We start from the raw sequence: 26,801 nt of genomic DNA on the forward strand, positions 1-26,801 counted from the left end.
TTTTTTTTAGCTCTTTTAAGCAAATCCTACTCTTTCTCAGTATGGAAATCCTTTTTATATAAATAACCCTAATAAGTGCATGATATATATTTTAAATATTAATAAGTTTAATCCATTATGCAGGCCTTACTAGAAGAAGGATAATAATCACAAGGAAATAAGGTAGTGAAGCTGTTCTTAATAATATACTCTAATTAATAGATATAACTAGCTACTTAGTTATAATTATAAGAAAGCTTTAGAACACCTTTAAGAACAGTATCAGCATGATGCTTAGGTATAATAGGTAAATATAGTCAAAAGAAAAAGACATCACTCACCTAGGGAGAGCACTGCTTTTAAATTAAATTTTAAGGATAAAACACTAGGAGAGGGGGAGGTAATATTATAATACTAACACAGCTGTGCTAGTGCAAGGCGGATATAACAGGTAGAAACCTAAGAATTAATGATTACCAGTTAATCCCAGAGTGATTAGGGCGTGATCTAGAGAAATACTTAATCTAGATAGGTTTCTATAGAAATATAGTTCAGTAGTTACTTACTAAATATATTTTCCTATAAACCATTATCACATAATGTGGTAGATGGGTATATGAGATCTATAATAGGAGGGTATTATGATTATCTACTATTCTACTAGTATACTAACTATCACCACTACCACCTAGAGGAACTATGGGATATAAGAATGCTTATTTATAATGTGTCTAGTACTCTTAGTTTTAGTTCCTCGCGTTTAATACAAATTATTTACTTGAGTATAAGTTCACTAGTCTGATTTATCAGTTACTCTCTACTATTGAGTATATATACTCAATAGGCCTTGCTTCTATCTCTATTGTTATTGTTCTTGTGTTACCTTTAGTTGTCTTTGATTTATAGCTTAGATCATTGTATTGTTGCATCGCTAGGCTATCTGGTTGATAGGCCTCAGGCAAGTATTGGATATAGTCCAGGGACTATATCGCCCCGTTCCAAAGCAGTTGACTAGCAGAGAACAACAGAGATGGATCCCAGGGTGTGACACACCTCTCTAGTGGATTCTTAATAGTTTTATAGATTAGGTTCCTGTTAAGGGGACTTGGTTTAAAGCTTAACCTAGTAATATATACTAAGATTAAGAATCACTCTATTACAGTAGGTAGCGCACTTCCTAGTTTATAAACCATTCCTTAACTAGGATAGCCTACTATAGATTACTCTACTACCTCTAATCTAAATAGGATAAGAGACATACCATTCTAATTAGCGGATTTTTCTTAATTTTTAGATGTATTAATTATCCTCAGATTATAATATAATAATACTTAAATAGGATTATAATAGAAATTTAAAAGTAGTTAGTATACTTTAGGACACTAACTACTTTTGAATTTCTGTTATATATCTTTATCTATAAATATCTCCACTACTCCTAGATATTTTTTAATGATAATACCATCATTCGATTCCTCTCTCTAAGCTCTATTGAATGGTGTATATCTTATTAAGATTAGTTATAGTTATGTTGTTGACCTAAACCCAGAACTCCCTATATAGACTCTCCATGATTTGTTCTGGCATCGCTTTGTATACAAGAATATGTCTACTCATATTGGCCTTAAATCATCCAGTCAAGCCCGCGGAAGGGCATCGATCTGAAAGTGCAGTCTAGAGAGGGAGAAACATTTCATTGCCGATAGATTGCTGGATCATAGGATGGGGAGAAAAGAGGAGTTAACATCTACCCACCATATTAAGCATAATGTGCTACAAAATCGACCGGGGAGGACTCTGAAGCGGCACACATAGTGAGAGTCCTGAGGGCGGCACTCGCACGTAGACCTTCCTCTAGCTGTTGGGACCTGTGGTTTGGGTAATGGCGCCGGTGCTCTATAGTCCCATGGAACACTAAGGGAGATTTTTTATAGAGATGGCCATTAGAGGGTATAAAGGCTGGTCAGGTGGGGAAGTATGTATAAGATGGTTGGGGAGATGCTTATCCTAGAGAATATGGTGTTTACGCGGCTAGCTGGGTTGAATTTGTGATATGCCTTAAGCATGGTGTTAACCCTTTGAGTCGGCACTGTATCGCGGTAATTATACATTGAGTTTATGGCTATAGGATAGGTGAATCGAGAGGGAATCAATCCACCCTATCTATGAAGCTAGGATTTGTCAAATGTGGAACCTCCATCCACTTTCTAGAGGCTATCTCATAGAGTTTCTAATTATCCAACTACTTTCCGAAATGGCCACTAAAAGCTTCCCCAGTAATGAAGATCATAGTCTACCCCACCAGGCCTCCACAGCGGCTCAGGCGTATAAACTGGAATGGGCGACGCAGCTGCAACACATTAGCACCAGTAGTCACCATAGCAAACTACTTACTTCCGTATCCTGTACTCGGTGCCGCCCAGGTTGGAGATTTCGGTGGAACCCAACCTGTCGGTGAGGCGGTAATGATGTTGGTGCTTGTATACGTGTGAGGCTGTTCTGCAGCGCCCAGAGAGACAAGGCCATTGTTCGGACCGTAGGAGTCATCGCCATGGCCAAACACATTACTGATCTTGTTGACGATGCTGCTTCCGGACTCAGTCCAAACGGTGAAGTCTTCGACGGTAACGTTGGTGGCGTATGTGAGGTCGTTGACGATGAGGTAGAGCGGTGGGCGTTGGACGCCATTTGCCACGGAGCCTGGACGACATGAACAACGAACCAGGACTGAAAGGAAAACCCACCTGAAAAGTTTCGGAAGACAAGATTGCTCAGCGTGACGGATCCCGTATCTGGCTCGAATGTGTTCTGCCAGTACTGGTTGATGTTCAAGCCGTACAGACTTGCTTTAGACCGAAAGTTGGAAAAGGTAACATTGGTCACGTAGCCGGAGCCGCCGGGGTAGGTCTTGATGAAGGCAATGTTGTTCCCCTGGATGATGCTAATATTTTGTGCGAGCTGTCGGTCAGCATATTAGTGTTGACAGAGGGGCCAACGTACTATGTTTGATATCTCAGCGGAGACGTTGAGGCTGCCGATGGAGATGCCCGAGCCGGCCTGATTACAGACCAGGTTTTCGATCAGCGCGTGGTGGGAGGGACTCTTGACGGAGACGCATTCGTCACGATTAGTGACCTGATGGTCAGCTAGGTCTAGGCCACAGAATGGAAAAATACCTCGTTGTCATGAATGTGATAGTTGGTGCCAATCACGTCTATGCCATCATAACTACCGAGATTGGCACCCCGGATGGTAAGATGGTATGCTTCTACATTGATGGCAAAGTCAAGCACTATATGGAACTTTGGGCTGTCGACCAAGATCAAGTCATGGACAGACGCATTTATTGGCGAGATCAAACGAACAAGACGGGGGCGATCAGTGCTGTTTAGTCAGTATCTATCCCACAGCATTGTGGAAGTAACATACTTGTTCAAATTCCGGTAAAGATATCCTTGCCCTTGGAAGGCACCGAGACCGTTAGATGAGTAGAACTCGAAATCAACAGCTGCGTTGTCAGTCGACATTTACAACTAATGACTGACGCTCACCATTGACAATGACCAAGACATCTAACAAAAACTTCTGGTCACCCTCCCCATTAATGGTAGTATTCAACACATCTGTACCGGCTAAACCCTCAAGGATTAACGCACGATCAATGGTCCAATTTCCACCATACGCTACTGTGATGAGGCCATCCAGCTGAAAGGCCCAATTGGTCGCGTTGCTGAGCACGACGCCGCGGGAGATCAGGTATTGACCCTCCGGGACAACAAGTCTGCTGCTGGGGTTTGGTCGGACACACCAATTGAATGCTGATTCAAGAGATGTCGAGATGTCCGTCGTGTTATCAGCGACAGCACCATAGCTGAGGATATTACAATCGACTGTCTTTTTTGAGAGAGCAGTGGTTGGGCCTACAGGGCCGATGAGCTGGGCCGCTGCCAGACCCAAGGGGATATAAAGAAGAGAAAGTGCAAGTATGGTGTTCGCAAATGGATGCTAGGATATCAAGTTGGATTCGTTGAGGCATTTATGTATTGCGACCATGACGCAATAGAAATCGATTCATGATAATTTTTCCATCCACTGCTCAATCATATATGATACCGGTGCCATTTTAGTATGGATGACACCATTACTACATCGGAACTATTGGTTTATACGATACTTTACTTTCAGCGCTTAACGTATCCTACTTTCCAAGTCCTCCTTGCGTGTCTTAGACTCCCCATCCAAGTACGGCTTCTCGGCCTGTGGTGCAACGCGCAATCCATGCCGCAGGTGAGGAACTACGTTGTCAGCACGGGCCATAGAACAGAGGGGTAGACATACAATAATCGAAGATCCCTGTATGGAACGTCACCCTATTATCCCAGATGGCCACGGCGTTCGGCGTCCACTTCCACCGCACCTGATACTCATAGGCCTCCGCGATGGTGCGATATAGCGTATCTAACAGCGCATCGCTGACCCTCTTCTCAATACCGATGATCTCCTTGGTAAAGTTCTCGTTGACGTAGAGCGTTTTCCATTTCGTGACGGGGTGCGTCCGGACGACGGGATGCTTTTCTGGTCAATACCTGAACAGTCACCACGTAAAGGGCAGTTTAACTCACAATTGTCTCGATCGGATCCCGCCGCAGACAGCCGTTTGTCTTGAGCGCCTTCTCCGCTTGCTCCAGCCCGCTATGCTTCGCCTCGAGCGTCTCCAGAAATGCCCTCAATTTGGGCGACAGCGCTAAACTGTCAGCATTCTCCATGAAGAACCGTTGCAACCGACATACACTCATACAAAGCATACCCACTCGCCCAGACCGTATCACCCCCGGCGAGACTCCCTCCTGGCCCAGCAGCAGGCAGGGTATCCATTCGCAGCATGGTCAGACCAGGCGGCTGCAATTCGTAACTAACATCAGAATGCCAGATCTGATGCGAGCGGCCATTCACCGCCGTCCGGTCCTTGTAGATGGGGTGCACCCAGGGGAGATCGGGGATGATACCCGCCATCTGGTGGATGTGTAGCTCTCCGAAATACGCCGCGAAAGCGATCTGCTCATGCACATCCATGTCCTGGTCTCGGAAGAAAACAACGCCCCGCTCGGCGACTAGTAGCGCCAGGTCATCTTTTTGGGCCGGAGTGAGGGCCGTGAGCTGCAGGCCTGCGATCTCGGTGCCGATGTCCGGCGTGAGGTGGATGATTTCCGTTGCGGCGGAGAGGAGGCGCGATTTGGAGGGATCGGCATAGTGTCCGCGGTCGGTGAAGGGGTGCAAGGTGAGATTGGGGAGCTTGAAGGGGGTGTAGTTCGGATACTCTAGGCCTGCCGCACGGACAGACTCCAGGGGGGAGACACCCCGGGGGGTGTGGTAGTTCAAGTGGGGGAGGTTGGCCGGTTTGGAAGGTAGCTGCACTTCTTTGGCAGTCATTTTGGTGATACTGTTGTCTGGCATGCTAAGAAGGATTTCGACTACTTTATAGCAGCAGGTAACTCCGGTGGGATGCTGCTTGTTGGTGGTCTGCTCGCGTCATCCAAGCAAATTTGGCGTTTTTCGGATTGCTACAGACACAATTCGCTATCAACATGAAACCACTAACTATCGAACAAAAAATCCAACCGCTTATTCCCCTCATCCGTAGTCGTCTCGAGATACTCTGCCTTCTGAATCTCACTCATCGCCTCCCAGCGTTGCTTCTTCCACCGATTCCTGGCAACATAGTAGCCCTTGGCCAACATGTACGCCACGATCGTGGCAACATTGATTGCAATCAACTGTGAATTCCCCCTCCGGTAGTACGGCTTATCGTCCTCGCGGTAGATATTTGACGAGGCGATCCCAGACAGCTGGATGGTGATGTTGTACAGTGCGGCGCTGACTGTGCGTGTGCGAACAGCGTTGCTCAGCCGCGAGCACCATCCAGCATGTGCTGCATGCGGGGAGGGCCAGCCCAGGAGCACAAAGGTGACTGCGTAGAGGCCCCAGTGAGAGAGGGCTTCGACGGAAGTGTATAGGACGATCAGAAGCGGGAGCGACCAGAGTTGTGTGAGGATGCCAATGGCTGCGATCTGGTGGAAGCGTTCAGTGAACTCAGTGACAACCAGTAGATTGAATGCCGCGAAGACGGTGACGGGAATGCCCAGCAGGGTCGTCTGGAATGTCGAGAAGCCGATGGCCCGAAGCGAAAGACTTAGGTAGGATTTCGGCGGGGAGGTTGGGATCTCGAACAACATGCCAATAATGTAGATGGGCCAGAGGTCATAATCCTTGAGACTGCGCCAGAGCATCCCTATGCTCAGCGCCTGTCGGTTATGCATATCACCTTTGGACGGGTCGTCGCGCAGGACTCGGTTGACGATGATCTTCTCCTCGCGTTCGGTGAAGTACCCCTTCGGGTTCCACCAGGTGGCTGTCTGGGTTGGGCCAGGGATAAGGAACAGAAAGCTCAAAACGCCAATAATCAAACTGATCAGTGCCTCGATGAGGAAAAGCCACCGCCAACCGGCTCGTCCCGCCACGCCGCGCATGTGCAGCACCCCGTACGCGATGAAAGAGGCTATCACCCCGGAAATGGAGTCGACAAACCAAAAGAAAGCGAGGCGCAGCGGCATCTCGGTCTTCTTGTAGAAGTAGGAGAGGTACAGGATTGCGTCGGGAATGAAGCCGCCCATGAAGAACCCGAGGAAGAACCGGCAAGCGAAAAACCCCGCCCGATTGTGGATGAAGAACTGTCCTCCCGAGGCCAGACTCCAAAGTATGATCTGCACGGGGATCCAACGATCAGGCCCAAGTCGCTTGCCGACCATCTGAGAGGGTATTTCTGAAATCAGAAATCCGATCCGGTACATGTTCTGCGCGTTATTAAAGTCGTTGGTGTTGATGTGCAGGTCCTGCAGAAGACTATCGGCAGATGCATTACCTAGGTTTCCGCGGTCAAGGTTAAGGCCGAAAAACATCACCAGGATCCAGAGGAAGATCTTGAGGTCTGTCTTGCGTCTGACAGCTATCTCTTCCCGATAGGTCCACCGGAAGTCAGCATCGAATCGGTGCATGTTTTCATATTGTGGATGCGGGAGGTAGTATTTGGCCAGCACTGGGTCGTCGAAGACGCTCTTTGTGGTTGCTGTAGCATCCAGGTCTACTTTTCTGGTCCGCTCAAAGAGGGACAAGAAGGACCTACTGTGCCACTGCTCTTGTGGTTCAGAAAGGTGCATGTTGGAGCCATCCTTGGCCTCTTGTTTATCACTAACTAACATTAGGCCAGCCAGTTTGTATTGGCCAACATTTAAAGACGAACTTGCCTCTTATATATACGTCAAGCTGACGCCTGCTACTTGATATGATAGAGATATGTGAGATTAACGCAGTGTCAAGGCTTGAAGGGAGCTTGGTATAACAGATGATGTTGTCATGTAAGTGTAGATGGCATCACTGGGGTACTTTGTTATCGTAAAGTCGATCTAATCAGCAGTCTTTTTCTGAATCCAAAATCTCATTGATGGAAAAAAGAATCCTGCATGGGATCATAATCATGAGAAGCTGCTCGCCATACCAGGCCTTGATGATGAGCTCCGGTGGAGTAATAAGGGAACAACCCAGGTTGTCTCGTGGGTCAAAGATTATGCCGGAAATGCCGTGTTCCTCGTACCACAGCTACTCGACAAGGTGGACTCGGAGCTGTCCAGTAAGCACGTACTGTAAGTTGTGTGAGATCTTGTCTGCTGAATAGCCACTGCATAATTTGTACTTGACAGCTGATGGCGTCCGTCAGTGCCTCCTTTGAAGACTTGATCGGTATCCTTCAGTCCCAAACCGAATATAGAGTTACTACATCAACGGTGACAGATGGGTGGTAGTATAGGCCATTATGTTGTGCGGAGTATATTCACTTGTTCTAGCTCAGTAGCAGAGCATGCACATTGCTCTGTGGAACCTACACATCCAACCCAAAATTAGAGATCTATCTATAAGTTCATTCTATATCCTAGGCAGGGGAAGTTATCCCCGCACTGAATTCTATACCCTACATCTAATGAGAACAACATTATAATACAAATTGTATTCCATAAGTGATAGGCAACAGTGCGGATTACTTGACCAATATTTAAATATGTTACGCAGGGACTGCAAGTCTTGAAAACTACCATATATAGTGGAGGACTCAATGCCTTCCAAAATGCTCGACATTGTCTTACTGATTCCAAGCCCCTACTGTCCGAGTTGAGAAATGCAAATGAAACTGTAGCCATCTCTGACCAACACAGAATCAGGGAAAGACGTTGAAAATCGAATTTGATAGCGAGATTAAACATTTTCTATTATATAAGTCTGCGTGATCTTGAGGTGTGCAGACTTGAAGAGTTCCAAGTACCTGCGGATACTGTCTACTGGCCGCCACCAAAGTGACAGTACTTGTGCTGACAGCAAACGCGGACTGTAGTGGGCAAAATCAAATTGTTCCTTGAAAGCAATACATCGACAGGTTAGCAGTGGTGGGTAGCCTGTCTACTGGGTTGGCGGCATAGAGAATCTTGCTCGCTCACTTTCGTATCATCTGTGTCCAGGTGTCCTATAACCCAGTAATCTTCCATGTTCCATATGTACAAGATTTGAAGCATAGCCAGAGTCTCATCATCTTAAGCCGCTGAGTCGGATTCAGGGCCGTTCAATGGCATAATGCACCCATCTCCGTCAGTCAGCGAGCAATATTCGAGTCATTAGCGAAGGCTCGGAGGCAGAAGGTTGACTGCGGGTTGACATATGATTGCCGAGTATCGGCTAAGGATATCTTCTTCACTATTGTCAAGCCTTTGCCGCAGTGGATAGTGTTGAGTTTGCCTGAGGTATTATTTCAAGGAGGAGGCGAAGAACAATAGTAGGGGGAATTGCTTTGGGTTATGAAAGCAGAGTAATAACCTTCTGGACAGGCTGCTGAAATAAATGCTACTAGAAGCTCATCAAGCAATTGCTCTCATGGATCCTGAACATTGTACGCTCGATACCTGTCCCATACAGAATGCCTACATCCATTACCAGCCCACCATCGCGGGCAACAGTGTCTACCTGGCACTATTCGGCATCTTCCTCTTCACCCAACTAATCCAGTCCATTTTCTTTCGCATGTGGGGATTCGCCGGAGCTATGGCAGCTGGACTAGTTCTTGAGGTTGCGGGATACACGGGGCGCATTCTCCAGCATGGGAATCCTTTCAGCTTCGACTACTTTCTCTTGTAAGCCCATTACAGGGAGCAGGCTAGGAACTTGTTAACTTGAGAAGAAACTTGATTTGTCTCAGCCTTGGACCGGTTTTCTTCTGTGCTGCCCTCTACCTGCTCCTCGGCTAGATCATCATCATCTACCACGGCGAAGAGATCTCGCGGTTGAAGCCCAGAAACTATGCCATCTTCTTCGTTTCATGCGATGTCATTGCGCTCATCCTGCAGAGCGCCGGTGGAGCTCTTACCTCTGCGGCCGAAGATGCCGATGGTCGACAAATGGGATTGAACGTCATGATTGCCGGTCTAGTCTTCCAGGTTGCTGCACTGACTCTTTTTATTGCCCTAGCTTCAGTTTGCAATCTGTCTACGACGTCGACATCTCAAGGGAGAATATCAGGTTTCTCACAGTGCATCCTTAAGGAAGGACGATTATGCGGCTATACGGAGAAAGAAAACGTGGACGCTCTTCCTCTTCCTTACGCCACCTGCCCTTTGCCTGACGAACGAAGCTAACAATGGCAGCCCTTGTTCTTGCGACTATCACGGTCTATACTCGGTCCATTTTTTGAGTGGCGGAGCTGAACGGCGGTTATGACAGTGACCTGGCCAACAACGAGATAGCATTTATGATTTTGGAAGGAGCGATGGTTTCGATCACCTGCCTTTGCTTGACAATTATGCATCCAGGGATATACTTGGGGAGTCGGAACAAGCGCAAGGGTGTCCTGAGCGAAGACGTTGCCATGCTATCAATGAGGTAAAGAGGAACATTGGGACGGCAGGGTTGACGACGCGAAGAAGCGAAGATTGCTATTCGATTTTTCATTTTTTCTTGGAATATGCTGTAACAAAAGAGCCCCAATTGTAGGTGATTCGATGGATCTGGATGGTTCCCGTTGTGCTATCCGAATGTATTCTGATTGGAAAAAGATACTATAACTTGGCAGATTCCATGCTACCATGAACTACAGCTCCACTGCTAAACTTCCCGCCTCTATAACATAGAGTCGAGCTCAATAAGGTATATATTTTTCTTAGTGACAACAGCAAAGTCGCTCATCCCCACCTACTAGAAGCTTTTATGTGCACCAACTTAATTCAACAGACAGGGTATGACACCAACAAAAATTCCAAGAAGCACGTCAGTTACTTCTCTCTCAGCTCAATGTGACCAAGGATGAGGATCCCTTTTGCTTGGTCATCAGCAGCACATTAACACATCTTATATCCATCGTCAGTTGCCCGCGTCCTGATGAAGCAGTAGTTGTGGTGCAGATGGGACATATCCTCAACAACGAGTCAGGGGAAACTGAAGCCACGGATACCCACGAAATGATGATCCAGTTTCTTGAATATCGGAGCAAGGGTGCAGTTCTGAACCCCTCAGGTTTGACCGGGCAGTTGCTCGCCTTCATCAACCGATGACTTCAGAATAATGACCGTAATAGTTGCACAGAAAGCCTAGATTATGATGGGACTCTGATATGTTTGGGTCGTACATCTGAATAAGCAGCTTTTTGTTTGTGCCCATGAAGAAGGGAACAGCTTTTACCAAAGCAACAGATCTAAAATCGCAATGTATGAAGCGAGAACATTTCCTTTGCAAGCCAGACTCGGATTTAAGACTCCGCACTCTGCTGTACTTCATATTCTGTTATATAGTGGCAGGTTTGCCTTGATTATGGAGTCCAGCACTGAGTTAAGTTGGAATTACGTTGATACGCCAATGACTGTATACTATCAAGCTCAGACAAGTGAACAGATAGGCCTAGAAGCTGATATGGTACATTTAGGGCTTACTCCCCTATGGCTACATTCAAACACTGACCAGTAGCCTCAAATCCCATTTTACAGCATTTGCTAGCAGGCAAACGAGGACACGCCTCGAAAATCTGACAATATTGTAGTATCATTGGCCGTCTTCTCATCCTATGGTCTGCACCGAAGGGAGGCCTGGCAACAACGCAGTACCAAAGAGCCTGTCGGTGGATGGCTACTTCTCTAGCCCAACACAGCAGAGTTGAAAGGTATCGTGGAACCTTGTGGCGAAGCAGAAAGATGTTGGGTATATGCTCTTTGCCTCCATAACACATAGTAGAGGTGACGAGTGCTTTGAATAAATAGTTCTTGGAAAGCATTAGAGTCATTTTAGATCCTTCTCGTCTACCAAACCCCCCAGTTTTCGCGGAGCCCACAACCTCACGTACCGAATCCAAGCCATTGTTTCCCCGGGTCCAGCGAACAACGAGATCTTTGGATCAGTACAAATACATTGAATTGAGCCCCGCACTTAGAAGAGAGTATTCGGGGATCCAGCTATCCACCATCATTGATAACGATGCGATTATTCGTGACCTCACAACCACAGGTACGCCTACACTTGTTAAACAACCATAGTCCTGAAAAACAGGTGATAACACTGCTACCAGCAGCTGAGCATAGAGTGCTCTTCTTCAATGACCAGGAATATCACCCCACTGGAGCTCAAACGATTGATTCTGAGAATTGGGAAGGTGATGGGCCATCTGACTAGTAGTCCTAAAAGACAACAATGAAAGATTCTTTGCCAGCAGATACATGCAGGTTCGCGAGCTGGGGTGCATAGCGAGTATGCCGAGTCTACATGTCACAATCATTTCTTATCCTAACTGACTCATACGCACAATAGCGAGTCTCATGAGAAGTATTCACCTGCATACAGCGGTTTAAAGATAGCGAAAAGTCCTCCAACTGGTGGTGATACTCTTTTTATCTCTACATATGGACTTTATTATCGCCATTCCGAACCATTCCAGAAGTTTGCCGAGCCTTTGACAGGTGAGTATTCCGCTTTTGACCTAAAACACGGAGCCTGAACGAGCCATAAGCCACCTACCATGCTGCACAGTATCTCCGCACCTAAGATATCAGAATGCCGTTTGAGGCAGACGTCCCAAGAAGACACCCGGAGAATATTAGTTTGAGTTTACACAGTCTCAGTGCGTTAGGCAATTTGTTCTCTTCTTCTCCCTGGTATTATCAACAGAATCACCTGACTTATGCATCCAGCCCAGTTGTTCAGACAAATCCTGTCACTGGGTGGAAGAGTCTCTTTAGTGCGGTCTAGGGGCTTGTTGATGGCTGATTTGTTAATATGTCAGAGCAAGAGCAACCTACTAAAAGACTTCTATCCTATAAGTTAGTCTCCATACCCCTGGTCATACAGTTACTGACCACATGTCAATCCAGTTCTCTCCCTGATCATCAATTGTTTTGGCCTCCAAATCCGCAAGAAACAGGATGATATTAGAGTTGCAATTTGGGATAAGTATGTGGCTTGACTTACAATGTCCTTATTTTCCACAGTGTTCATATTCGACCAGCCATGCTGTTCACCACAACCCAATGTAGTAAGTTACAATTCGCCTCTCAGTTGCTCCTTGACTAAGCAGACATAATGATGTTGTTGAGGGAGAAGGACTTGCCTTCCGTGTGACTGGCTTTGGCTTTGGCGACAAGCCCTATCTGGATCCCAACTCCACATCAAAGACTGAGTTGTGAGCAATGAGTTGTGAGCAAGCAGTAGCCACAAGCAAGGCTCTTTAACGTACATCAAGGAAAATTTCATTCCCAAAGAGATATACAAGCAGACAAACTGTTCGTTAAGGCATGAGCCCAAAATATAGTACATCGGAGCCTGCATTTATCAGCAGAATGATATCACTCTTAAGGTATGGAGCCATATCGAGGTGATGGCCTAGTCAAAGCAAAGTCGCATGGCCAACCATTTGTATCTTTAGTGGCGCCCTTATTTAGTAACCAACCCCTTCAACATGAAGCTATACGAAGAAACTAAACCGTTATGGTGTTGTCGCGTTTCCCAGGATACCTCATACTCAACGAGATATGAGGAGGGGGTCTACCACGCAAAATGGTGCTCAGCAAATGATGTTCCAGAGTTTTGTCAACGGCAATATTTGAGATCCGCGCTGTCTAAAACCTCATATGTACCATTCTGTGCCTTATTTAAAGGACAAATCTTCACATTGACTAGGCCATCCAAGTCCTAGAGGGTGAGATTTGATGTTGAACCAAAAAATCGTAATGCCTTTGCATCTGATTTAATGCCTACTCGTAAAACACCTCTCAAATCATGTATACTAAAAGCAAGCCTAGTACTACAGCAGCCATTAGTGATAAGGATAGCGGATACAGTACATTGCGACATCATTGACCTTTAACTCATTACAAAGATAATCACCTGTAGGGATCTAGTAAGAAACTCCTTCCTACCACCCATTCGTGCAGAAGCAGTGCCACTCAGGCTCCTCGAGCAGCAATTTCCATCTACTCATCGTCATTGATATCAACGACCGTCTGCTTCCATTTGCGAGCCGGAACACGTCGCTTGAACAAAATGTCGATCTCCCGGAAGGACCTGTCCTTCATCTCTGGGATCCATAGCCAAGACATGAAGGTGCAGATAAAGGCAGTGCCGGCCCAGACATAGCCACTCTTGCCGCCCAGGTTCCACTTATCAGCGTTGAGCATGTAGCTGGCAAGGAAGATGCAAGGAATGTTGACCACGTAGTAGGCACCCCGTCCAATACCGGTGGTCAGTGGCCTGAGCCGGACAGAAGATGTCTCACCGATGATGACCCATGAGGCAGGGGCGGGTCCCAAGCAGAATAGGACGGAGACGATCAAGCCGAGGGATGCTTGCGCATTGCTAGCTGCCTTACTGGCGCCGACTGAAGCCGCAATACCTAGCGCGACCAAGAATACACAGTTGATCAATTGGCCATAGACATAGATGGTGCGTCGGCCGAGGTATGTGGTGAGGATCCAAGAGAGCATGACCATGATCCACTGGAGAGCAGAAGTGATGAGACCGAGTGCAAATGCGGTGTTGTCTGCCATACCGGCCTCTGAGCTGGTGTTAGTCTGCTGTGAGTGTGCAGGAAAGGGTTGGACTCACGTTTGAAAAAGTAAACCGCTTGGTTAGCAATCAGATTGCCCGTCAGATTCTGAGATGCGTACACACCGCACACAATCAATGTGCGGTAGAGATCGGTGCCTTTCCACAGTTCAACAAGACTGGGCTTCTTCTCGGTCTTCTCAAGCTCGATCGTGCGACGCATCATTGCGACTGCGTCAGCGGGATCATCATTTGCACTCGCGCGTCCAAGGCGTCTGACAGCCTTCTCTGCGTCAGCCAGACGGCCCTTTCGTACGAGCCACCAGGGTGATTCAGGCGCCAAGTAGAGTAGGATAGCGAGAGGAGTAGGAAACATCCATTGGAGTGCAATGGGGATTCTGGCATGACTGTTAGTACAGTGCTCCTCGATGGCATATATGGGAGCGGACGAACCTGTACGCTGTGGGGTCATCCCTGGATTGGTAGTGGTAAGTGATACCGCCGACAATGATTGACCCAATAGCCCAGAACATCTGCAACATCTGCGTCGCTGGAGCTCTCAATCTCATGGGCACAATTTCGGAACAGTAGGCGGGTGCATTGGCGACAAAAATACCCCACGGGATGCCTTCCAGGATCTGGGACGCTAAAAACATGCCCTGGCTGTTGCCGAAATAGAAGATGAAGATGAAGGCGTTCAGAAACATGAGACCGCCAATGGTTGCCCATCGATATCCAATCCAACTGGTAATGGGGCCTGCGATGAATACACCGATAAAAGCACCGACTGGTCCGCTACACTGGAATGCGGACTGCCATGAAGCTTCAATAATGAAATCCTGTTTTACATCGCTCCATACACCATAGTCCCTGGCGAATCGCTTTGTGGCTATGAACTGCCCCATCAAGAAAACACAGTATGACTCCATGATCTATCACAGCGTTAGAGGAGATGATCTGCCAATCATGGGCAAGAGCTTACAATGGTGCATGACATGACGAATGCCCACCAACTGGCTGCGGGATAGGCCTTGACAGCCTCGACCACAGTCATCTTATGTTCGACATCCTCAGCATTGATGGCACCTGCTCTGTCCAAGCCGACCTTCTCGTTGACATCGTAGACAGGCCCGCCCTTCGAGACGGGCTGCTCCTCGAGCTCTAACGCTGAGGTTTGCTTCTCTGTGACGTTATCCATGTTGACAAATTGAGAGAAATGTGGGAATGGGAGGGAAAAAAAAAAAGGGAAAAGCAGGCACGACTGGGTGTGCAGTTCTTTATCCCTGCGGCACACGCTTATGATGGGAATCCTGAACTAAGCTCAATTAAGTGAAGCTTACTCCGGACTTTACCTCCACAACACAACGTCTCCACTCGTTAGGGTCAATTTTTCCGGGAGACCATGGAGCAAAGTCGCATTCGCCTCGCCATCGGTTTAATTAATCTTTCGTATTAACCGTAGTGGACATCGGTGCATATTCTTCCGAATTGCTCTGGTTGCGGTGTAATGGTTGGAGTTTTGGTCATGGTGAGTGGCTCGTTTGGGGAGCGGGGTAATCTGATACTAGTCCTAGTTGGGTAGATCTCCGGTCCCATACGGAGAACTCCCGCAGTCCTGTCTTCGAACGGCACGGTTACACTGTAAGATCCCGGGGTAAAAAGGGGAAAGGCCACTTCTCCGCTTCCTCGTCATCTGGGGCGTGGACTTGCTCGTATGCTACCCTATCATATCTGCCTCTCCGGTCTAGGCCTCTATAGGGTATTCCTTCTATAATAGCCTGGTGGCATGACCACCATCGCTTCCTCTTATTCCAGATTCTAACCTCGGAATTGGCCCTGCCTTCTTACCTGACGTTGCAGGGGGCCCCTACTCATACGCAGCTATGTTGTTGGGCCATCGAAGTGCTAGTTGGCGCCACCATGCGCTACGGTCAGTCTTCGGTTAATTTTCGGTTAATTGAGACTTCAGATGCACTCGACGGGACGGTTGAGAGCTTACTCGCTTGGCTCAGCAGGAAGGCGCACGCCTTGTAAAGCTAAAATAGGGTTAAGACTACAAGATCATAGATTGATGATATATAGTAGATCCTGTGAAGGTGCTCATTCCTATCTAAGGGTAGCTATCGACGAAAAAACCAAGAAATGAGAGAAGAAGGAAGGAAACCATGTTATATAGCTTGCTGCAATTCCTTTTTGTATGTGTCCGGTTACATGGGCATTTCCATGTTAGAAAGTTACAAAAGTACAAAAGGATACCTTTATTAGTATAGTGTCTACGGAGTGCCTAAGGCTTAAAGCTCTAGTAAGGCTTATAGCAGCCTATTAAACACCGAACTTATAACTATCATAACCTTCCTCCTACTAAGCCACTACTCTTAAATACTAGATTTAGCACCTCCATGACGCAAATCCTCTGGTCATTCCAGAAGTCTATCCTTCGATAGATACCTATTGTAGAATTTCCTGGAGTGGTCATGATACATTCCTAAATTCTTGGCTAGATACTATTCTGGGTCATAAAACATTTCATACAGTTTCATTACCAAACTTGAGACACAAGCTCGGAATAAGTCACAAATATGGCCTAGTGTCTTCTCGTCAACGGGGGTTGAGTAAAAAGTCAGTAAAAGCATACGCTGGTTTTGCAACAAGGTGTATATGGCATGGAAATTCTCTGTGCTATACTACCCTTGGTAGAATCATGGCCTCTGTTGACAGCAAGAAGTGGGATGCGGCGTGAATTTGTATACTTGACGTCTGTCAGAAATCGATTTCCAAGTCAATCAGTACCACAAAAGGAAGTAAAGACATAGTATGATGGGAATATCGGACTTCCTAGCAGGCTGAAACGCAACAAGGAAATCAGGCTGAGAATATGCCTGCCAGCGCTCCATTGCATTGAACCATTGTGGTCTTTGAATCTGAGAAAAGAAGGTCTAACAACAATTTTTAACCCAGACCCTTCCTGATGGTTGCAGACGTCAGACTGGACGAAGAATTAGACCGCCACTCATAACAGAAGGGGACACAGTTGCCAATGCTAGCCATCAGAGTATGGTCGAATTTCGCAAGTTAAATTGAGCTCGTAAAAAGAACGGGACGAACAAGTCGAAGTTACGCCGGATTTCTTGCCCCATACAGCACGGATATGAGCAATATCTAGTGCAAATTACTGTGAAAATCTGGCCGAAGCTCCAGCCGACGCGGAGTTCCAGGTATTGGATCAGAATCCCCCGCGTCAATCAGACCATATCCGAGGCAGCGATCCGACAGCCCTTGAGAATTCCCCCCAATGGGACCGATCAAGGACTCTAAGCTAGTCTATGTGGCCGACAACTCGTCCTTGGCTTCAGCCCGATTTGGCGCTGGCATAATAGCACGCAGGCTATGGGAATGCTTGTCCGCCGCGTGTGTGAACCACGCGGGTGAACCTGACAAGACGAAGAAATTTGGTCTGATTTCTTGCCCAGATGCTATACCTTCTCTGCATGAACTAACTCATCACCAACAGCCAATGGGTGGATGTACCAAAAGTTGAAATCAGCCTCACATTTGCTTATTCTGCTTAGCTTACAGCTGAGCGGCGTTGAGATGGGGATGAGATGGGGTTTTTATATAGAAAGTACTTTATTACCATTCTCTACCAGCCTAAAGTCTACTACTAGCGACTAGTACCCATGTCTACTACATGTATGGATTTTATTTAGGATAGAGCTAAGACAGCTGACAGTTACTCAAAGTAGCTGGAGGATTCGAAAGTTTGGGGTTTGCATCCATGTAGATATCGTCAGCCAGCTTCTGATTCACCTTGACAACCGGAGAAATATCCAGTGGACCCATTCAGGAATATCGGGCTAGGTTTTTGTAGCTACTTAGAAATATTTGGTCCCTGTACGGACACAGATAGACAATGAAACGACTCAACATGATTGCCATGTCTTCATGTCCGATTTACTCTGCAGATGTAGAAAAGAGAAAGGAAAACAGAACATCCAACCCCGGACTCGGGTAGAAATTAACCCGAGCAAAAGAAATTAAGCATGCTTACCCGTCCCCAAGACTGAAGGAGTCCAATCCCTGCTCAGAACGCAGTCGATATCCTTCCATTAAGATACTAGTCCGACAATTCCCCAGAAGACCGATAATGGCCGGAGCCTGTTGGGGTTTGATGGGAGATGCTTAGAGCCAGGTGCAGCGCCAGCCGCAATTCTTCTTGAATCACATATCTTTACAATCAAGACTTTAACTTCGCGTTCTAACAAAGCTGGATTCTTCCCAAGAGAATGATGTGTGATTTCCTTGCAAATCTAATTGCTTAAATCATACCAATATATATTAACAGTAGCATCAGGAATGCCAACTAGGAGCAGCTGTTTATAGATGGATAATACATGATACAAAGCCACAGCAAGGCAGAAATGAGTTTTTCTCTTGTGCTGGTAGGGAAAGATTCAGTGACAGTGCGGGAATCATCTACTAGACATTATTAGATTGGTATACTGCAATCTCTGATGAGAGGATCTAGATTTCTAATAACTTGTTACCATAGGCACGCACACAGACAATGGTATAATTGAATTGCACTAAAGGAGTGGCCAGCCTTCTAGCATATGCAGTAGGTCATGACCTGGAAGACTACCATTTGGAGATGGGAACAAAGACACTGGCAAAACGCAGTCATCCATGGCATAGGCTCCGTCATCATTTGTCGATCTTGCCAACGTGCCTGGGGAGAGATGAAGTGCGTGATTCCACGAAGCCATCGCGGTAAGGTCAGGCAGCTTAGTTGTCGCTGACAGCATCTGATTTGGAACGATAAAATCGAATTCATCAGGTGAGCTGAAAATCCCCCGCTCCATAGGGTGTGAAGAGAGAGAGAGGCTGGAAGCGTAGCTTTCGTCTACACAAGGTGTAGCCGCTACGAATCGCGCCAAAGAATCTTCCACTTGCTTCGCACCCGACCTGCTCCTGGGGCGATTTCTGGCCCAATTGTGGATGATTGAATGAGACCAGTCAATATATATGCCATTTCTCGTAGGATAGAATGGTGAGGTTGTCTTGGGACCTCCATCGTCCGTGGCAGATGTAACTGTATCACACACGACGATGTCGGAGTTCTTGGTGGTGTTGGCGGATGGCGGCGCTTGGGAATAATCATTATTCGCAGACGATGGCCCCCGGCCTCGCTGTGGGACCCGAGTTTGGCAGGTGAGCTTCTTCAACCTGCATCGCGAGCATGGTACCTGGTTCGCTGCGTCTTAGCCTCTCTCTCATGTATATCCTGGTTTCCAAAAAGCTGCCCCTTGTACCTTTCTGTCACACTTAACTTTGGACCTAGCGCAATGTGCACATGCCAAGACTGAACCCAGAGGGGTACGTGTGGGGGGTACCAACTGTGCCATTATTAGAATAGTAGCCCTGTAGCTGCTTATCAGGACAATGTCTTTGAGGGTTAAATAAAGAATGGAACCAAAGGAGAGAAAACCTTGGGGAGTGGCAGGTGTATGGATCAGCGAGTGCTGGCATGCAATATACTAAAGACAATAACCCCTTCGAATCGAATGGATGTGACTTCCACTCAGGACACGTCCCTATCTACACATGGCGTCAATGCTTTTGTGGTCAGCGGCTCCGAACGCCCTATAAACCAGACTTATACAGGGATCTGGTTCCCAGCAGACAGTTTCAAAGTACCATTTGTTCCTTATCTCCGAATAAGCCCCAGTCTCCGAACAGACCCCTTCTGCCTAGCCTTCAGGTTCGTAGGTGGGTTATCATAGAAACGTCCAAGACAATATCGACATAGGTAGCAGTACCCAAACATAGTCAGCCACGTATTATCTGTCTTTTTACCTCTCCAATCTTTGATGTTCTCACCGACTAGCACCCACTTAGCCTATGGAGTATGGACATCCCGTCGAGGGCTCTGGGAGCTCTCAAGAATCTTCTCGGCCGTCAGTTAATATTCTTTTCCCAACATATCTGTAGGCGAATCACCCCTCTACGACGAGTCAGTCCCCTGGGCAGTGATCAGAGCGGTCGGCGATGTTTTGGAAGTCTCAAAGATGCAAAATCTCATACAGGAATAGCAGCGTGTTTTGACAACAAAAACAAGCAATAGGGCCTACTATATATACAGGCGCACCTCCAATATCATATGCCCATAGGTTAGGCACATATATGCACGTGATGAGAGACGGTTGTTGATGCTTATCTCCGTACATTGTCTGGCAAACTCGGTCTGACTTCCATCCGACTCCGAAGGTGCTGAATGAAGAGACAGGAAAACAAATAAAGAAGTCAAAAACAATGATGGTTGCAATGCCCCAATTGATTTATCTGTCCTGCATTTCCCGTGAGGTAAGAAAGTTCAATGGGCTGAGAATAGTCATTCGTCGAGGTGTTCAGGCCACTGGCCAGTTTTTGAAATAAAGTACATTCCTGACTTCGAAGAGCCTACTTGATTTTATTCCTCTGCTCAATACAGAGACATACAAACCAACATGAGTGGTGTATTCGGCCTTCTATTTAGCAGGCTGACTCTCCCAGCTCCCTCGGCAATCCAGGGGAAAACTATCCTCATCACCGGTGCGAACACTGGCCTCGGTCGTGAAGCTGCCAGACATGCGCTCGCCCTGGGCGCCGGTACGGTCATTTTGGGCGTTCGAAGCCTGAGCAAGGGCGAAGACGCCAAAGCCAACATCGACGCAAGTACCGGCTGCACAGACAAGGGAAAGGTACTTGTTTGGCCAATCGACCTCGAATCATTTGCTAGCGTTCAAGGCTTCGCAGCGCGAGTTCGCAAATATGTCACAGAGGCGGCCGACTGGACATGGCCATCATGAATGCTGGAATTGCGTCGGTCACGTACGCTGTTACCCGTGATGGGTGGGAGAGAGGCATCCAGGTCAATGTTCTATCGACCGCGCTCCTCAGTCTGGAGCTGCTGCCGCTACTACTGCGAACAAAAGAGCGAGATTCATCATCCCAACCGCATCTGACTATTGTCACAAGCGACATCCACAAGTCAATAAAATTTCCCGAGCGGAACGAGCAGAATATTCTTTCCGCCATGAATGACGAGAAGCAGTGGAGGGAATCCCAGGCTGTAGGCGGCGCTACCGAGCGCTATGGTGTTACCAAGCTGATGGATCTCTTCATCACCTTTGAAATAGCTCAACTGGTGCCTCGTGACAAGTCCGGAAACCCCCTTGTAATTGTCAATGCCGTGGCGCCGGGATTCTGCAAATCGGATCTCCTGTCTAGGGAGAAGGTGCCGTTGATTCTGAAGCTGATCCAGGCTTTAATTGCTAGGACGGCGGAAGAGGGCAGCAAAACATTGCTGCATGCAGCAAGCCAGGGAGCGGAAACTCATGGGAAGTGGTTAGACAATCAGATTATCACAGAGTACGTCGTCCCTTTGATTGGAGATGTGATTGTTCGCGCTGCTGATATGTGTTTTAGACCTGGCAATATTATCACAAGCCCTGAGGCAGCGGTTTTGAGAAAGAAACTATGGGCAGAGATTCTCTCAGTCTTGCATGATGTTAATCCTGAGATCCAAACTGAGTACTAAGCACTTGAGTTGGCGCACGATATATGTACTCTTGATTGCCAATATCTTATTTACAATACTCTTACTTTGATTGACAACCATTTAATATAGGGCTCTTGCGTAGATTCCACAACTTTGTGCAGATTTTTTCTTCTGGTTATGGACACCGGGGTTATTCTAATCTGATCCCTTAATCCGGCTGCTGATAGGGTTGGGCTGGTGTCTTAGTTTCTTCTAGGAGTGAAGGAGGGAATCAAAGCCTAAGCCACCGCAATAGCTGAAGGGGTTATTGTAGGAGCTAGAGGATACAGTAACCCAGAGGAGTTCCGAGTGTGGTATAGCTGGAAGATAGTATTTTATTATCGTATGAGATCTACTCAAACGAATGGTTGTTTCAACCTTGTTGGTATCAACACCATTTTGCGAATCTCAGAGTATGTCATCATGAACCCCAAGTGTCATATACTATAATCTGGTCTGCCGAAAGCGGAATCTCGCCACCAACATCCATCGATATTGTCTACAGCCTATCCGACCGATTCTCAAGTGCTACCCGCATTCCCTTTGTCTGTAAGTAAATTCCAGGGTACAGATAAATTTTAAATATTACAAAGGGTTGTGATCTGGGGATGACGTGAAGCGGCGGAGAGGGCGGACGGGACTTCCAACAACAGGTTCTCGATTGTTTAGTCTGTCTAAACGAACGCGTCATTGAAACCTGAAGTCGATGTAATTGTATACTTCGCTACGTACTTAAGGATACGTGACAGGCCTCGGTCACGAATACTTCCCGGGTTGCTCCAGTCATTTGGAATTCTCACATCAATTGCAAAGATTACTGAACATAATGAGACCAGAACCACAAACCGAGGGCGCGAGTAGTAAGACTAGTGATGATTCACATGCTAGATTTGTTGACACTGCGCCCAAACGTGTTCATGAGGTACAACGTTTCAATGAGCCGTCGCGAGAGCCACCAAAGGGCGACGTGGGCGCTGAACAAGGCGGCGCATTTGGCCGCTTTAAGGACCTTTCCGAAGTGGTGCACAAGGCTACGCGCCCTCTGCCAACTGAGACAGGAAATGGAACCTACATAGAAGACAGTTCCAAGGGTGGCAGCCTCTGGGAAGATCTTCTGTCCCTGGGCATAGAAGATGCCAAAACCGTAAAGGATTTTGTCAAGACTGAGGCCCTCAGACGACCGATAGACGATAAGACAATGCTCATGGAACGCATCATCCAGGTAAAGCCAGCTGACCCTAGGGAGTTCCCAAAGGACGCTGATCATGCTATCTCTAGATGGTGGCCAAATTGCCGGACAAATCCAAGATTCGGGAGAAGGGAACTCATAAGTTTTTAGGCATTCTATGGAACTCGCTGCCCCATCCTCCCCTATCGTAAGATCCTTCCAACCGAGCTCAATGACGCTGTCGGAATTGTACTAAGACGAAGTAGATATGTCGGTGACAAATATGCTTATCGCTCGGCTGACGGGTCTTACAACAATCCCACCTTACCACGGCTGGGCGCAGCAAATACGGAATATGCTCGAACAACCGAAGCTTCCAAGATGAGGCCAGCGAGTATGCCCGACCCAGGCTTAATCTTTGATAGTATTTTTGCGCGGGAAACTTTCAAGCCGCACGCGAATAATGTCTCGAGCATTTTCTTCACCTGGGCGTCGTTGATCATTCACGGTACGTGCTTGAGTAGTGCCCGAATGTCGGACCAGGACCTAACACGACGACAGACGTTTTCCAGACCGGCTACCCAGATCAAAGCATTAATAAGACATCATCGTATCTTGACTTGTCGACTCTGTACGGGGATAATCAAGATGAGCAGAACATGATCCGTACGTTCGAGGATGGCAAGATCAAGCCCGACTGTTTCTCTGAGCCGCGTCTGCACATCCTGCCAGCGGCTTCGGGAGTCATTTTGATCATGCTGAACAGATTTCACAATTATGTCGCCGAGCAGCTGGCCATTATCAATGAGAATGGCCGATTCACAAAGCCCAAAGCTGAGATAATTGACCCAGTCGAAGCCCGGCTTGCCTGGGCTAAATATGACAACGACCTCTTCCAAACTGCACGCCTCATCACTTGCGGCATGTATATCAACATTACCTTGTACGACTACCTGCGCACAATTATCAACCTCAACCGTGACAACAGTACTTGGAATCTGGATCCCCGTACCCATGATGACCAGGATGAAATTCCCACCGCACAGGGCAACCAGTGCTCAGTCGAGTTCAATCTTGCGTATCGATGGCACTCGACGATTGGCCGCCAAGATGAGGCGTGGACGGAGAAAACTTACCGAGAGATTGTTGGGAAGCCCGGACAGGAAGCCACTTTGCAGGATCTTATGGACGGCATGAGGAAATTTAATGCGAGGATGGACAAAGACCCTTCCAAGCGGACATTCGCGGGTCTGCAGCGCCAGGGAAATGGTACTTTTAGAGATGTAGACCTGGTGGACATATTGACTCGCGCCATCGAAGAGGTCTCCGGTTCGTTCGGGCCCAACAACGTTCCAAAGGTCTTGAGATCAGTTGAGATTCTGGGTATCCAGCAGGCACGCAAGTGGAACATTGGGTCATTGAATGAGTTCCGCAAGTTCTTTGACTTGAAACCCTACGAAAGCTTTGAAGAAATCAACCCCGACCCTTATGTCGCAGATCAGCTGCGGCACTTGTATGAGCACCCCGACTATGTGGAGCTGTACCCCGGGATCGTTGCAGAGGAGCCCAAAGAACCTATGGTCCCCGGGGTGGGTATTGCTCCAGGATACACTGTCTCCCGCGCGGTTCTGTCGGACGCTGTGACGCTGGTCCGGGGTGACCGATTCTACACAGTGAGAGACGAGTCGCATTCGAGCTCAGTAGCAAGCTAACAGGGAACCAGAAGGAATTCAATGCCCGAAACCTGACGAACTGGGGTTTCAGCGAGGCCAAATACAACCTGGAAATCAACCAAGGTTGCTCGTTCTACCGACTTGCGTTGCGGGCATTTCCCAAGTGGTTCAAGTACGACTCAATCTACCCCCACTATCCCATGACGATCCCCAGTGAGAATCGCGTCATTATGAAAGCGCTGGGCCGCGAAGAGGACTTCTCTTGGGATCGTCCATCGTATATTCCGCAGCGAATAAGTGTCTTTGACTATGCCAACGTTCGTCATATCCTTCAGGATGCGTCGAATTTCCGGGTGATGTGGGGTGAAGCAACCGCATACGTATTTGGGTCTAAGGGCTGGGACTTTATGCTCTCAGGCGACGCGCCCACTCATGCAAACCAGCGCAATATTATGTCGCGTGCGCTCTATCGTGGCCAGTGGCACGACGCTGTCAAGCAGTTCTACCTCGACATTACCCAACAGCTTCTCACAGAAAAGTCATGCAGGATAGGAAACGTAAACCAGGTGGATATTTCGCGCGAGTGAGCCTACCAATACCCTATACTTATGAGATGATGCCCACTGCTAATGCTGCTGCCTCTGTGAATTATAAACAGTGTTGGGAACCTTGCCCATGTTCACTTTGCTTCCAACGTGTTCTCTCTCCCTCTCAAGAGTAGAGAACACCCGCATGGAATTATAACAGCACACGAGATGTTTGAGGCAATGGCAGTGATCTTCACAGCCATTTTCTTTGATGCGGAACCGGTCAAATCTTTCGAACTACGCCACAAGGCTCGCGAAGCAGCGAATAAACTGGGTAGGCTGGTCGAGCTCAACGTCAAAGCTATCAAGTCGTCTGGTCTTATTGCCACTCTGCTTGGCAATATGCCTGCCAACAGGAATGCACTCTTCGAGTATGGAGTGCACATGGTGGAGCGTCTGCTGCAGAGTGGCCTGGATCCTGAACAGGTGACATGGTCTCAAGTTCTGCCGACTGCCGTCGCCATGGTGCCGAATCAGGCCCAAGTCTTCACTCAAATCATCGATTATTACCTATCTGATAAGGGCCGGAAGCATCTGCCGGACATCAAGCGCTTTGCCAAGGAAGACTCTCCCGCTTCGGACGAAGTTCTCCTCCGCTACTGCATGGAAGCGATCCGCCTGAACGGCATCTTTGGCTCGTACCGGAAATCCCAGACCAACCTGACCCTCGACGACAAGGGCGGTAAGGTTCACATCAAGGCAGGTGACAATGTATTCGTGAGCTTTGTATGTCTTCTGTGCAGAATTGCTATCGTTCGGTGCTGACTCACAATAGATTGATGCAAACCGTGATCCTGACGTGTTTCCAAAGCCCGAAGAAGTTGACCTCAACCGTCCTATGGAGTCGTATATCCATTATGGTGTAGGTCCGCACACATGCTTGGGTAGCGAAGCCAGTAAGGTTGCTTTGACGACCATGCTGCGCGTCGTGGGCCGTCTGGACAACCTTCGCCGCGCTCCCGGAGCGCAGGGGGAGTTGAAGAAGATTCCGCGGGAACATGGGTTTTATACTTATATGCGCGAGGATCAAAGCAGCTTTTACCCTTTTTCAATGAGTAAGTGTCTTCTGCTCTTGCAGTTGCTTGGGATGCAAGCCTAACAGGATGACAGGCTGGAAACTCCATTACGACGGAGAAATCCCAGGAAAGGAACAGCCGGTCCGTGGAGACTTCGTATGTAATGTGCCGGGACATTGGCAGAACTGAAAGTCGCGGTTGATCATGGTATGGGTGCATTACGTACAAGAGGTGTTGCTTGGCTACTCCGTGGCGGGTTCTACAGTGCGGTTGTCCCTTTTTATTCTTGTTGAGCTGCAGACTATATAGGAGCTATAAAAGAATTCGAAATATAGGGGATAAATGGCAGATGTGCTCCTTAGCTGCCGTATACGAAGTCTGACAGATTGGTTGTGAGAAAAGTCATGATAACATCGCGGTTCATTCATATTCTCCGACAGAATACGGCTTGAGTCTTTCCGTTCACATATTTTTAATACCTCTATGGCTTCCCTGGACTTTGCTAAAGATCTTTGAAGCAAAACTAGGCCTGGTAGCGTTCGATCCCTCGTCCTTCGAGTTCTGGTCCTCTCTCTGCGTCTTATGTCGGCTTGCCTAGTTCTTCGTATGATAATCACCATCATGCAGATGCAAATTTCCCAACGAAGAGATGAACAATTGTTGGGAGTATGGCAATAGCAATTCATA

The 26,801-nt window shown here is 47.6% G+C and overlaps 8 protein-coding genes across 8 annotated transcripts; 3 read left to right on the forward strand and 5 right to left on the reverse strand.

Moving 5' to 3' along the window:
* Window positions 1-2,365: 2,365 nt before the first annotated feature.
* AFUA_4G00100 (putative rhamnogalacturonase) lies at window positions 2,366-4,015 on the reverse strand (the record flags this gene model as incomplete). Its single annotated transcript, XM_741353.1, has 7 exons — window positions 2,366-2,679; window positions 2,724-2,937; window positions 2,980-3,114; window positions 3,156-3,363; window positions 3,409-3,487; window positions 3,531-3,869; window positions 3,904-4,015. The coding sequence occupies 7 exons, from the start codon at window positions 4,013-4,015 to the stop codon at window positions 2,366-2,368; spliced, it is 1,401 nt and encodes a 466-aa protein (XP_746446.1).
* Window positions 4,016-4,282: 267 nt separating this feature from the next.
* Window positions 4,283-5,433, reverse strand: AFUA_4G00110 (TauD/TfdA dioxygenase family protein; the record flags this gene model as incomplete). Its single annotated transcript, XM_741352.1, has 3 exons — window positions 4,283-4,549; window positions 4,602-4,723; window positions 4,770-5,433. The coding sequence occupies 3 exons, from the start codon at window positions 5,431-5,433 to the stop codon at window positions 4,283-4,285; spliced, it is 1,053 nt and encodes a 350-aa protein (XP_746445.1).
* Window positions 5,434-5,573: 140 nt separating this feature from the next.
* AFUA_4G00120 (putative MFS transporter) lies at window positions 5,574-7,235 on the reverse strand (the record flags this gene model as incomplete). The annotated part of the gene is made up of 1 exon (XM_741351.1): window positions 5,574-7,235. One exon carries the CDS (start codon window positions 7,233-7,235, stop codon window positions 5,574-5,576), a length of 1,662 nt encoding a protein of 553 aa, XP_746444.1.
* A 102-nt stretch (window positions 7,236-7,337) lies between these two features.
* Window positions 7,338-7,717, reverse strand: AFUA_4G00130 (uncharacterized protein; the record flags this gene model as incomplete). Its single annotated transcript, XM_741350.1, has 2 exons — window positions 7,338-7,439; window positions 7,628-7,717. 2 exons carry the CDS (start codon window positions 7,715-7,717, stop codon window positions 7,338-7,340), a joined length of 192 nt encoding a protein of 63 aa, XP_746443.1.
* Window positions 7,718-8,919: 1,202 nt separating this feature from the next.
* On the forward strand, window positions 8,920-9,958 carry AFUA_4G00140 (putative RTA1 domain protein; the record flags this gene model as incomplete). Its single annotated transcript, XM_741349.1, has 3 exons — window positions 8,920-9,144; window positions 9,257-9,594; window positions 9,796-9,958. The coding sequence occupies 3 exons, from the start codon at window positions 8,920-8,922 to the stop codon at window positions 9,956-9,958; spliced, it is 726 nt and encodes a 241-aa protein (XP_746442.1).
* A 3,325-nt stretch (window positions 9,959-13,283) lies between these two features.
* Window positions 13,284-15,334, reverse strand: AFUA_4G00150 (putative MFS maltose transporter). Its single transcript, XM_741348.2, has 4 exons — window positions 15,077-15,334; window positions 14,548-15,026; window positions 14,155-14,492; window positions 13,284-14,104 (listed from the first exon to the last, which is right to left on the reverse strand). The coding sequence occupies exons 1-4, from the start codon at window positions 15,290-15,292 to the stop codon at window positions 13,524-13,526; spliced, it is 1,614 nt and encodes a 537-aa protein (XP_746441.1). The 5' UTR covers window positions 15,293-15,334; the 3' UTR covers window positions 13,284-13,523.
* Window positions 15,335-20,597: 5,263 nt separating this feature from the next.
* Window positions 20,598-21,670, forward strand: AFUA_4G00160 (putative short-chain dehydrogenase; the record flags this gene model as incomplete). The annotated part of the gene is made up of 3 exons (XM_741347.2): window positions 20,598-20,831; window positions 20,870-21,501; window positions 21,559-21,670. 3 exons carry the CDS (start codon window positions 20,598-20,600, stop codon window positions 21,668-21,670), a joined length of 978 nt encoding a protein of 325 aa, XP_746440.2.
* A 731-nt stretch (window positions 21,671-22,401) lies between these two features.
* ppoB (peroxidase/cytochrome P450 family protein) lies at window positions 22,402-26,303 on the forward strand (the record flags this gene model as incomplete). Its single annotated transcript, XM_741345.3, has 8 exons — window positions 22,402-22,892; window positions 22,949-23,046; window positions 23,105-23,346; window positions 23,400-24,511; window positions 24,562-25,094; window positions 25,170-25,824; window positions 25,874-26,153; window positions 26,209-26,303. Exons 1-8 carry the CDS (start codon window positions 22,497-22,499, stop codon window positions 26,301-26,303), a joined length of 3,411 nt encoding a protein of 1,136 aa, XP_746438.2. The 5' UTR covers window positions 22,402-22,496.
* Between the last annotated feature and the right edge of the window lie 498 nt (window positions 26,304-26,801).

The sequence above is a fragment of the Aspergillus fumigatus genome, chromosome 4 (assembly GCF_000002655.1).
Source record: "Aspergillus fumigatus Af293 chromosome 4, whole genome shotgun sequence".
Lineage (NCBI taxonomy): Eukaryota > Fungi > Ascomycota > Eurotiomycetes > Eurotiales > Aspergillaceae > Aspergillus > Aspergillus fumigatus.

What these genes read in the sequence shown, in the direction of transcription:
- AFUA_4G00150 (XM_741348.2), bottom strand. Translation starts at nt 15,292, where the DNA reads ATGGATAACGTCACAGAGAAGCAAACCTCAGCGTTAGAGCTCGAGGAG. An exon ending in TCGTCATGTCATGCACCATT is followed by an intron (nt 15,027 to 15,076) that starts GTAAGCTCTTGC and finishes ACGCTGTGATAG; the next exon opens with ATCATGGAGTCATACTGTGT. An exon ending in AGCGGTTTACTTTTTCAAAC is followed by an intron (nt 14,105 to 14,154) that starts GTGAGTCCAACC and finishes ACACCAGCTCAG; the next exon opens with AGGCCGGTATGGCAGACAAC.